General features: G+C 43.4%; 2 protein-coding genes across 5 annotated transcripts in view; one reads left to right on the top strand and one right to left on the bottom strand.

Annotated features, from left to right (window-relative positions):
- Positions 1-5305, bottom strand: part of DCP1B (decapping mRNA 1B) — a 71948-nt gene extending 66643 nt beyond the window's left edge. For both annotated transcript variants that reach the window (XM_066369081.1, XM_066369082.1), the window contains exon 1: positions 5029-5305. In XM_066369081.1, coding sequence (XP_066225178.1) covers positions 5029-5178 — 150 coding nt within the window. In that variant the 5' untranslated portion in view covers positions 5179-5305. The remainder of the gene's footprint in view (positions 1-5028) is intronic.
- CACNA1C (calcium voltage-gated channel subunit alpha1 C) overlaps positions 1-12072 on the top strand; it is a 777231-nt gene that overhangs the window by 29310 nt on the left and 735849 nt on the right. The gene's annotated exons all lie outside the window — the stretch shown is intronic.

Here is a 12072-nt window from a genome sequence, read left to right as displayed (position 1 = left end):
ACTCCCATCCATCCATTAGCTTGTCCTCATCTGTGTCTGATGATGAATCACTGTCTTCAACAATGAGCACAAAACCAAGTACAAATAAGTGGGAAATTAAGTTTAAAAAAAACCTACAACCACTGTATAAGACGCACCAAGTTTTAGACCCCATTTTTTTTTTTTTTTTTCAGAGACAGAGAGAGAGTCAGAGAGAGGAATAGATAGGGACAGACAGGAATGGAGAGAGACGATAAGCATCAATCATTAGTTTTTCGTTGAGACACCTTAGTTGTTCATTGATTGCTTTCTCATATGTGCCTTGACCACGGGCCTTCAGCAGACCGAGTAACCCCTTGCTCAAGCCAGCGACCTTGGGTTCAGGCTGGTGAGCTTTTGCTCAAACCAGATGAGCCCGTGCTCAAGCTGGCGACCTCGGGGTCTCGAACCTGGGTCCTCCACATCCCAGTACGATGCTCTATCCACTGTCCCACTGCTTGGTCAGGCTATACACCAATTTTTTTTTTTTAAGGTGCGTCTTATACATGGGGATATACGGTAATTCCTATCCGTTGAGAAATCTATATCCTGGGTACACTTCAATCAAGCTCTAAGAAATACTTAAACCAGCACAATATTAATCATTGAGAAGATGGTCATTATAGAACAATAAATTGGTACTCAAATAGTCAAGGATTGTGGGAGTCCCTGAAGTTTAACCAGTACAGTTAAAGTACTTACTAGTCCACAAAGCCTTTAAGAATAAATTTTTATAAATTTAGTATTTGGTATTATTCATTACATTGTTAGGAAACTGAAGACATAGGAGCTAGAACTAGGACTTAGAACTTATATGCATTGTCAGAATCACTTGCTACAAGACCAAAACACTTCCCTGTGCTCCAGTATTTGACCTTGGATTGTTTCATCTTAGGGACTCAAACCAGGATATTTATATGTATTAGCACACATAAAGCTAATAGCGGCTGATTTGTTTCCTTTTCTCCTTAATGAAGTAGTAACAGAAATTACCTTTTCTTTAAGAAAAAAGATTTTAATGCCCAATTTTAGTTTTGAAAAATCCAAAATTAAAAATGCAAAAGGTAGGTTTCTCCTAAAATTATTCTCTAACTCATAATAAGCAATTCTTTTTTTTTTTTTTTTTTTTTTTTCATTTTTCTGAAGCTGGAAACAGGGAGAGACAGTCAGACAGACTCCCGCATGCGCCCGACCGGGATCCACCTGGCACGCCCACCAGGGGCGATGCTCTGCCCACCAGGGGGCGATGCTCTGCCCATCCTGGGCGTCGCCATGTTGCGACCAGAGCCACTCTAGCGCTTGAGGCAGAGGCCACAGAGCCATCCCCAGCGCCCGGGCCATCTTTGCTCCAATGGAGCCTTGGCTGCGGGAGGGGAAGAGAGAGACAGAGAGGAAAGCGCAGCAGAGGGGTGGAGAAGCAAATGGGCGCTTCTCCTATGTGCCCTGGCCGGGAATCGAACCCGGGTCCTCCGCACGCTAGGTCAACGCTTTACCGCTGAGCTAACCGGCCAGGGCAATAAGCAATTCTTTAAAATTAAATTTCTATATAGCATTACACACGAGACGCATGAGTTTGTTCACATAAAAGAATTGTTTCAGAGATTACTGTATTGGACTTGGAGTGGAGTTCTTGCCACTAGGCTATTTATTCTGTCTCAGTTTCTCCACTGAAAATTGGTAACCAGCCAGCCTACACCAGTCAGATCTTTGATGACAAAACGTATTTTTCCCTGGCCTATTATAGCTGAAAGAGCTCAAATCCATGCATTTTCCTGGTTCCTCCATTTATCCTAGGTAACCAGATTTTTAATTTTTTCCTTTCTGGGCAGAGCCCAGGGTTGGAATAAGATTTTTATTAGAACTTTCTTAGGACCCTCAAGCAAGGATTTTTATGTTAAAATACATAGTTCTGGGGGACTTTAGTTTCAATTTTAAAAGTACAATTTAGTGATTTAATATTATAACTTTATTATAAAAATGATTCAACAAATGCTAAAAAAAATTAAGCAGTTCAAAATCTAAAATACAGTGGAACATAAAATAGTGCTACTGCAAATTACTGGGTCTTGGCACACTATTTGACACCTTTGAGACAATCCAAAGCAATCTGTATCTATTTTGTTAAAATAATGAAAAAGTATGTCTCGTTTACCCTGTCTTTCTCAATCATGTATGTAGCATCTGAATCACCTATATTTCAACAATTATCAAATACATGGACCTCATATCCAGAAACCATGATAACACAGAATTCAGAAAACCACTAGCTAGAAATAATAGGACCAGTCACTAACACAGGTTCTCGAGCTCAGCACTTTTGTAGGATATTTAGCAGCATCCCTAGCTTCGGCCCTCCAGGTGCTAGCAACACATCGCTCTCAATGAGACCACCTAAAATTTTCTCCATACACTGTCAAATCAACTCGTTATGAACTACTGCTCTCAGAGCGGAGAGGAAGAAATAACATCAGTTATATTCTTCCACACATGGGTATTTTGGGGCAGTGGTCTTTCCTGAGTGGGAAGTAGGTCTAGTTCTAAAATTCCAATTTCAGTCATGACATCTTTCTTAGTCCTTCCTTAAGGCAGCTCATGTTCTCTGTTCACTCTCTTCCTAATTACTCGTTCTGAATGCCTGTTCATTCTTCATCTATTTTCAGTGTAACAACTCCCTCCCTTTACACACCACATTCCTTCTTGCATGTTTTCTCCTCCATTGTCAAGAATGTTCTTTATACAGTTTATTAGGTTTACATTCAAAAGGCTCCCATCCAGAAGGCCTGGGTCAGGGGTAGTCAACCTTTTTATACCTACCGCCCACTTTTGTATCTCTGTTAGTAGTAAAATTTTCTAACTGCCCACCAGTTCCACAGTAATGGTGATTTATAAAGTAGGGAAGTAACTTTATAAAATTTATAAAGCAGAGTTACAGCAAGTTAAAGCATATAATAATAATTACCTACCAAGTACTTTATGTCGGATTTTCACTAAGTTTGGCAGAATAAATCTTTATGAAACAACTTACTATAGTTAAATCTTTTTATTTATACTTTGGTTGCTCTACCGCCCACCATGAAAGCTGGAACGCCCACTAGTGGGCGGTAGGGGCCAGGTTGACTACCACTGGCCAGGGTGATGGCATATGGAGACAATGGTGACAATCTGCTTACCCCAGCAACTCTCTGCAGCTAAACTGGGTCTCTTTTTCTTTTTTGGGGGGGAGGGGGGGTCTGTCCTTGAAGATTAGTACTTTGAAAGAATGACCTTTTACTGACTGAATTATGCACATCTGAAGATTAAAAATCCAGGAAGCCGGGAAACATAATCCTATAAATAATACATTGTGACACTCCTGTCTTTTCAAGGGGCTTTAGTATAAGGCTTCACTAGGTACCTAATAAACCTGTCACTATTTTAACAGGGACCTGTCTCAAAAGCCTCCAGGAAACAGTTGTTATTCAAGAGGAATGCTTCCATTTACACATTTCAGGATTTTCCAGATTCTAATCCTAACACGTGGGGCCTCCAGAATGGTGCCAAGTCAGTTTGTAGAACTATACATCCCTGACCCTTATGTATACTACAGAACTACCTTGACAGAATGATGACATTATGCCTTTGGCATTTTTCTATAGAGCAATATAATAGCCATGTGGAGATTATGTTTGCATTTTTTAAAATTGCCATTGATGAAATTGTCCACTATGCTGCTCAATGTCCTTTATACAAACTCCCAGGTGGCGGTAAATTCCTTTGAAAACTAGGGAGAAATAACCTCTCCTGACCAAGTGGTATACTTCCTGTTACAGATCAATGAATATTAAAGAGCCCCTCCACACAAACCTTTTTTATTTTGCTTGGCTACTGGGAGAGCAAACCTAAACCGATTTCAGTAACTTTCCTCAGTTAAGAATTTAGGGGGGAAAACTGTTCTCTTAATCATTTTAGAACTTTTAAAATCTTTTTGTTAGTGAATTTCAGGTGAATAGCAAGTTATATAAATGAATGTGTTTATATATGCATTGTTCAATACAGCTGTTTTCTTGCTTAAAGTTTGATGTTTGATACCTTCTTGGAAAATACAATTTTAAAATATCTGAAATCCATTCATCCAGGCTCGGTACTCTATATTGTTTTGTGATTTATTTAAAAGTGATGGGTGAATGGTGATATCATTGACGGATTAATATTATTTGGGTAAAAATCACTAGGAGGAAAAGAGGTGGTGTGGGGGTTCCATCTCTCCACATTCAAAATCTACTTGTAACCTGCAGGAGGGCTCACGTGTCTTGCGCTTCTACTCCCTTTTCATTGCGAGGGAAACTAAACTCCATTCCATTGCTGTTTACTGGGGTTCTGATTGACAAGAGTACTAAAACACGTGGGGGCTCCAGAATGGGCTGAAATATCAAACTCCTTTACGGTCCTGGAGGGCTGCAGTGTAACAATCGGATTTCCAAGCGCGTCGGCCTCCTTCCAAGCGGGGAACCCAGCCTCCTTTCAGTCTTCTATTCCTCGACGTGCGCTCCTTCCTCAGGGCGTCCCCTGCGTCCGCAGCTTCAGCTTTCTCCCCGCAATCAGGGTCTGGCTTCTCTCGGTTTCGTCTGAGGTTTCAGAACCAGAACTGTCCGGTCGTCCTCGGCCGCCATCCCCGCCTCCTCCACCGTTACCGCGATTCCGACACACCAACCCCCTCTGGTCCTCCGAGCACCGCAGTCTCCCTGCGCGGCGCCCCGGATCCCCTCTCATCCGGCCTCAGTCCCGGTCCGTGGGGACCGCGGATGTTCACGTCTCGCCCCAGCAGCAGGTGACTGCCCAGATCGGCCTCCCTCTCTCCCAGTCCCCGGGACCACGGGCGCCATCCCCCAGCTTCGGCCGGAGCCCGCGGGCCTCCGCCATCCGCCTTCCGCTGGCGCGCAGCGTCCCCTCCCCGTCGGGGGGCATGCGCCCCAGGTAGCGGCGCCGTCCCCACCCCCGCCTGCCTGCACGGCCCGTCGCGTCCGCACGCACCCACTCGTTGGCCTGATGGCCGAAAGTGTACAGAGCCACCTGGCTGGCCACGTCTACGATGCAGTTGATATACGGGTCGTGGTGCTGCAGCGCCGCCAGGCTGATGTCGCGCCCCTGCCCAAGAGCGCCGCGGGCCGCCACCGCCGCCATCTTCCCTCCCGCCCGGACCGCGGCCTGCGCCCTCGGCAGCCACTGCAGTCGAGCGCAGAACGAGCGAGCGCCTCGCCTCCGCGCTCGGGCGGTGGCGCAGCCCGCTGGGGCTCCTACACCCCTGCCATCCCCGTGTGTCCTTCGGCGATAGCGATAGCGACGGCTCCAGGCGCCGCTAATCGATGGCCGCGAGCCCGCAGCCTGACGATCGTTGCCACTGGCAACTACAAGCCGGGGCGGGAGGTCTGCATCCCTTCCCTCCCCCGCCCGCTCTGGAACTGCTCTTTCCTGATGGAGTCCCGGAGCTGCAGGCGATGGATGCATCTGTCCAAGGTGTTTAGCGCCTTGGCGCGCTTGTCGTTTGATGCTCGGTGATCAGACCTACGATAATAAACCAGCCACAAGCATCAAGTAACGGCAGAAAGAGAATTGCCACTTCTGCCTGCGCAAGCACCCAGTGGTTCTCAAAGTGGGATCCAGAAATCCCCCCCCCCCCCCCGTGGTTCCTGAGACCCTCTCGAGGCGTCTGCCAAATGAGAATCGTTCTGCTAACACTTATTTAACTCTTCCGCTATGTTGACATTTGTACCAATGGTGCATAAAAGCCCAGATGTCTTGTCCTGAACTAAGGCAGGGGCACCAGACTCTGAAAGCCAGTGTCCCTTGAAAGTGGTCTTGATAAAGCTGCAAAAAATTAAGTTTATTAAAGTTCAGCCCTTTAGTACACTTTTTAAATTCTGTGGGGAAAAATAGAAAGTGTGTGTAAAACCTGTGTGCTGAATACCAAAGTGCGATGTTTATGTCCAAGACAAAGCCCGTGCTTGAATTGCAAGCTGACCTAGTGTTTTTACATTATTTTCATTGAACACTCTTTTTACTTGAAAGAACAACAGACACATTACGGTTATTCAGACAGGTGTTTGACAGACATTTTTCAAAAATAACATGCACTTGCCACTTCCAGGAAAATAAGGAACAATTATTGTCAACGGTAATTTTTGAGCTTTGAAGGGAGAATTATGTTTAGAAAACATGTATCCACAGCCATGATCTTGACAGCTAACTCAGTAGTGAAAAGCCTTTTCTGATAAAGCCAGTGGCAACTTGGAAAGTCTGTGGTGAGGAATTTGCTGTTTAAACGGGGGGGGGGGGGGGGGGTGTTTATCACTCTGGTATATGCCTAACTCAATGTACATTTTCTTTAAATCTTTCAGTGAACCTTTAATATTTCTTTTGTGAAAGAATTTCTCCCTGAGTCTTGCGGCCTTTGGGCCAAGTCTATCTTCCCGTCATTCCAGGGGGCAACAGTACTCTGTTGTCTTCCTAGCGTTTGGTCCAATGTTGTGTGCTGAATGGAGATTTAGTAAATGCTTAGTAAATGCTTATCATATTGAACTGAACCAAGAATTATATAGTTAAATTTTTATTCATTAAATTTTGGAATTTCTTTTTAAAAAGTTTGTGATTCCTAAAATACTGAAATCCAAGTTGGGATAAAAGAACATACAATAAATAACAAGCTTTTATCTTTTGAGTTTACATTCTAAGGAAGATAGGGAAAAAATAAGAATTTTTCTTAACTTCCACATTATAGAGAAATAAACCTTGAAGATTAAAAATCATACTCAGAAAAAAAAATACATAACTTTATTATCTTTTTTTACCCCCCCCCAAATTCTTAAAGTTCTAAACTTCTAGGATGAAGACAGACTTCTCCCTACTTTTTACTTGAGTAATCTGTATTTGTAAAATCGGGTTATCATCACTGATTCAAACATACTAAATTGCAGGCCCTTATCAGTAAAAGACCATTTAAAATAGGTAAATTCTTTCTTAATCCTTATAACTTCAGCTCCCATGGCTTCCACGGTGCTGGCACACCCCCACTGTGTTTCAACAAGCCTCCTCATGATACTCTGAGCAAATATTGGTAAATTTTGGGTCTTATAATTATTTTATAATTGTCGTTATGAGATAAAAGCATCTGCACTAACATCTGGTATTATAAAGTTGTATACCAAAATTTAAAACAAGTTTGTAATATGATAAAAAATAATAATATTGTCTGGGTTTGGGATTTGTACACCACTGCAATGACTAAGATAAAATCCACCATCTATTAAATCAAGGTTGTTTGTGAGAACATAGGATGTTTCAACTGTTTGCAAATAGAAATATAACTGAAAAAAGTTCGGATTTGGAGCCATATATAAATACTTGTATAAAAATATGAACTGACTTTATGGCATAATAATATAAAAACATAAATGCAGTTTGCTTTATCAGTACTCTTTTCTTTACTGTGTATATCACTTCTAGGCTTTGCATTTGTATTAGAGTAGAAGGTTTGCAGTGGAGGGGAAAGAGAAACTTCCAGGATGCTCACTAAAAGTTGATTTTTCTTTTTTAAGTGAGAAGAGGGGAGATAGGCAGACTCTCACATGTGCCCTGACCAGGATCCACCCAGCAACCCATTCTGGAGTTGATGCTTAGTACCCAGCTATTTTTAGCACCTGAGGCTGACTTGCTGCAATGGAGCTATCCTCAGTGCCTGGGGCCACTCTTGAACCAATCAAACCACTGGCTGTGGGAGGGAAGAGAAAGAGAAGGGAGAGAGGGTAAGAGGGAGAAGCAAATAGTCACTTCACCTGTGTGCCCTTACCAGGAATCGAAGCCGGGTTGTCCATACACCGGGCTGACACTATCCATTAAGCCACCAGCCAAGGCCAAAGTTGGTGATTTTAAAATGATTTGTGCTCCCTCTGTTACAGAGAGAGCAAAGAGATCTCAGTTTTTATCTTCTTGAAAGAAAGAATTCAATCAAGAGATAAAATGCAGCAAGTAAAAGAAGAATATACTGGCCTTACAGGAAGAAAATTAGAAGAAAGGGAACCTTGAAGACAGGTTCAAGGGGTTAGCCCAGGTGAACTGCCACTTCCAACTGCTCTCCTGGTTGCAAGTCTCGTGGGGTCCCTTAGAGCTTAGGAGAAAGAGAGGGGTAAGGAAAACATCACCTGGGGGAAGAAGAAGAGGAGAAGGGGAAAGGGAAAGGGAAAGGGAAAGGTACCCACATACTCCTGTACTCCCAAAAGAGAGAGCTCAACCTTTGGAGAGCTCATTGAGACCTCTGTCCTAAGGGCTTTTAAGGGTCAGGAGTATAGGGAAGGTCCCAGGGGAAGATCTCAATAGGATAGTCATCAGCTTTCCAGGTATGTTCTCTTGGGGTCATGTTCTCCACTGATTGGGGAGTGCCAGAGCAGGGGGACATTTGTCAATGCAAACTGATCCTGAGGTCAGCTGTAGCATCACTTATCTGGCTTTGCTGTTTTTCTGGGCCAGAACCTGAAACCCAGCTGAGGCCTGGATGTTGTTTCTAGAGGTTAATACTTAAAGGCTATTGTTTGGCTTTCCTGTTTGTTCCTCCTGTAAGGGTGGGTCTACACATGACTTGTGATATGCCAGGGGAGGAAAGGCTAAGGGGGGGGGGGGGTGTCCAAATTTCATGAAAGTGATATGAAATCAAGGGGTCTAAACCACATGACCAGCTAAGGGAAGAAAGGTCACACTGGGTGGAGGGGACCTTGTTCTCCCTGTTGCTTAGCACCGGGGGCTTTTTGCCCTAGTGGCCTACTGTGCCTGGCCCACAGTCCTTGCTCTGCTTGTCTGTCTAGCTAACTACCACAACTGCATGAACTCTCCTTTTTGCTAGGAATTTTACACGAAGGCTGACAAAAGTGAAAAATTAATGCCCTCTCTCTCAGTGGAGGAAAAGAGCTTGAAGCTGTGTGTTATCAGTTGTTTTTGATGCACGGTTTGTTTCTTTTTTAAGCAGCAAAGCACAGTGGAAAGGGCATGCACTGAAAAGGGTAATGAGTTAATATCTTTTTATCCATGTGACCTTCAACAGGTGACCTCACCTGTAACTTGGGGATCATAATATCAGCACTACCATTTTCACAGGGCAAATGAGATCCAGTGAGGAAATGTACCTGGAAAAGAAATTACAATCTGTTAAATGTGCTGCAAATGAAAAAAGCTATTCTTCATATTATAAGCATATCATTATTTCTTCTAATGGAAGTGCAGAAGGGACCCTTCATGTGCAATTACTTAGCCAAAGCTCAAATCATCTCAACAAATTTCTGCATAAGTGACAAGGAACACATTAATTTCCAAGGCAGTTCATTCCTAATTATTTTATAAGCTAGAGGATGTGAGCTAAGACATATTTATCAGAAACATCACAACCAGAGAGAGAAATAATGTAAGATATATAGCTCTGTGTTCCACAAGATTGCAAAGGGGTTAAGATTTGAAGCAGTCATCAGAGAGACTTGGAGCAGAATGAGAAGGGTCAGATGTGAGGGAGGAGGAGGCTTATTGAGTGAGACTTTGCTAGAATCTGTACAAGGGTCAGAACTCTTCCATCTAGGCCCAGAAGCTCCTGGGACTAAGCTTCTGCTACACTGCCTGGGGCAGTCAGAGCCCTTTGGACTGGGAGACATCATCTATGAACATTCTGTTTTGATCTCTCTTTACCTCTCTTTGCCAGTCCCATGAAATCTATTCATTTTATTGTCATTGGCAGTGGTCAGGTGAAGCCCCAGCGGACCTAGAAGATCACTATACTGGGGGTCCTCAGGTTACGACACAGTTTTATTCCTATGACAATGACGTAACCCCAATTTTGGTGTAAGTTGAAACACACCCTAGCCTAAGTCACTTACCTATCCTAATACAGTTGTAAAATCATAATCTAGAACATAAAAACACAACTAAGCCACAGAAAAAGGAAAAGGACATAAATATACTGTACTGTACACTGTGCTGTAGTAACAGAAAAAAATGACAAAAAATGAGTGAAAAGAAGTTTCTTGCCTTTATTCTTGTGGTTGGCTTGCACACTGGAAGGTACATTACAAGGTGGGAGAGAGTGACCTATTGGGAGGAGGAAGCTGGAGAGGCAGGAGAACCTGCAGAAGGTGCTGGAGATACTGGGTCAGGTGAATCAGGATTGCCTAAGGAACACGCAGGAAACGCTGGAGATGACTCTACCTGCACTACAGGTGTTGCATCTCAAGAAGTAGCTGATGTAGAGGGTACAGGATCTGTTGCAGGCCTATCTACCTGCTTAAAGAATTGTTCCAGGCTAGTTTGAAAGGTTGATCTCTTCCAAAATCTGCCTATAGCATTGCAAGGCATCCACAACAGCTCTGTAGACCTTACTGAATCTGTCATTGCTGGGGTCCTCAGCCTGAAATTTTGCCAACCCACCCTCTACCACAGAAAAACCTTCTGCCAAACCCTTGGTAGTAAATCTCTTAGGTTCTGGGGTTTCTATATCTTCCTCTTCAATCAGCTGCTGCTCCAGCTGAATGAGGTCCTCAGCAGACAGCTCCTCTCCATAGCTCTGTGCCAGTAGCTCTGTGACATCTATTGTGATGGCTTTTCTCTTCTTTGAAGCACTACCATCTGAAGACTTTGACTTTTGTTTAGGAGCCATGATAAGGGCCAAAAACGTTGCCAAACAATGCAACACAAACAGAACACTTGTGCTTTTAACAGTCCAAAATGGTGTAGGTAAGTGTACTGGGGGACACCAACTCCCACACTCATATGCCATGTTACTGCGTGTTCTTCTGCCGCATGCAGTGAATAAGTATGATGCTAACGGTGTAAGCCGAAACATTCATGTCTCAATTTTTTCAAGTTTTTATGGGAGTGAGTGTCATAAACTCGAAGTGTCATATGTTAAGACTGTCATAATCTGAGGACCCCCTGTAATATCATCTTTTCAGTTGCTTCCCAATTCCCAGAACATGCTAAGATGTGAGGAAGCACTTTTCATTTCACGTGAAGAGATAGTAAACTTAAAATGCAAATTCCTGACTCTGGTAACTAAGATCAGCACCTGATGACTAAGAGGGAGAGCAAGATGGGGCAAGTGAATTGAGATGGAGGAAGAAAATCTATTTTACAAGTGCACTGTGGAAGGGCCATGGGACTTGTGTAGACCGTTTTAGCCATTATCTCTGAAAACACAAGCAACTTGGTGTCTGAGGAAGTACTTCTTTAATGTGGCTAATTTCATATCAAGAAGTTTTTTCCTGGAGCAGAACAGAGGTTTAGGGGTTTTTATTGGATTGCCCCTGGTACAGGGAATCTGAGTTGCCTCTCACAACAGCTAGGTGTGTGTGGAACTGGCTGGTTGGTGGTAGAAGCACTAAGTCATATAGTGATGGCTTTAGAATTGTTTGATTTGAGCAGGGTCCACTGTTCTAGGCAAGTCACTTCACTTCTCTGTGGAATAAAGGGATTGAATCAGAAGGGTGCTTACCAATTCCAAATTTTTTGGCAACCTGTTCAACCATTTCTAGTCATGTCAAATACAACTCTCTTGACAAACTGGTAAATGAGCTCAGAAACAATAATGAACAATCTGCTTAGTGTGCATTAAAATAAGGTCAAGGTAGTTGTCCATTAAGGACTTTTTTAATGTTATGTCAAAACTGAGGGCTGAACACTTAAAGAGAAAGTTTTTTTCCTTTCTCTAATTTGTTGAGTTTTCAGAGGAGAACAGTCACTTTGGGAAGATGGATGTCTATCCTTGCTACCTGTTAGGTAGCCGCCTGCTAGGAATAATCAGCTCTATAGATTTTTAAAAATGTTTCAAGTGAGAGGAGTGGATGCAGAGAGACAGACTTCCTACATGTTCCCTGACCAGGATCCACCTGGTGACCCCCATCTTGGGCTGATGCTTGCAACCAAGCTATTTTTAGCACCTGAAGTGGAAGCTCCACAGAGCTATCCTCAGCACCCAGGGCCAACACACTCAAATTAATAAAGCCATAGTAATGAGAGGGGAAGAGAGAGAAAGAGGGAGAAGGGGGAGGA

Source organism: Saccopteryx leptura, chromosome 2 (assembly GCF_036850995.1).
Source record: "Saccopteryx leptura isolate mSacLep1 chromosome 2, mSacLep1_pri_phased_curated, whole genome shotgun sequence".
NCBI classification, from domain to species: Eukaryota; Metazoa; Chordata; class Mammalia; order Chiroptera; family Emballonuridae; genus Saccopteryx; species Saccopteryx leptura.
Note: the sequence above shows the minus strand (reverse complement) of the source record. Positions and strands in the feature narration are given on the sequence as shown.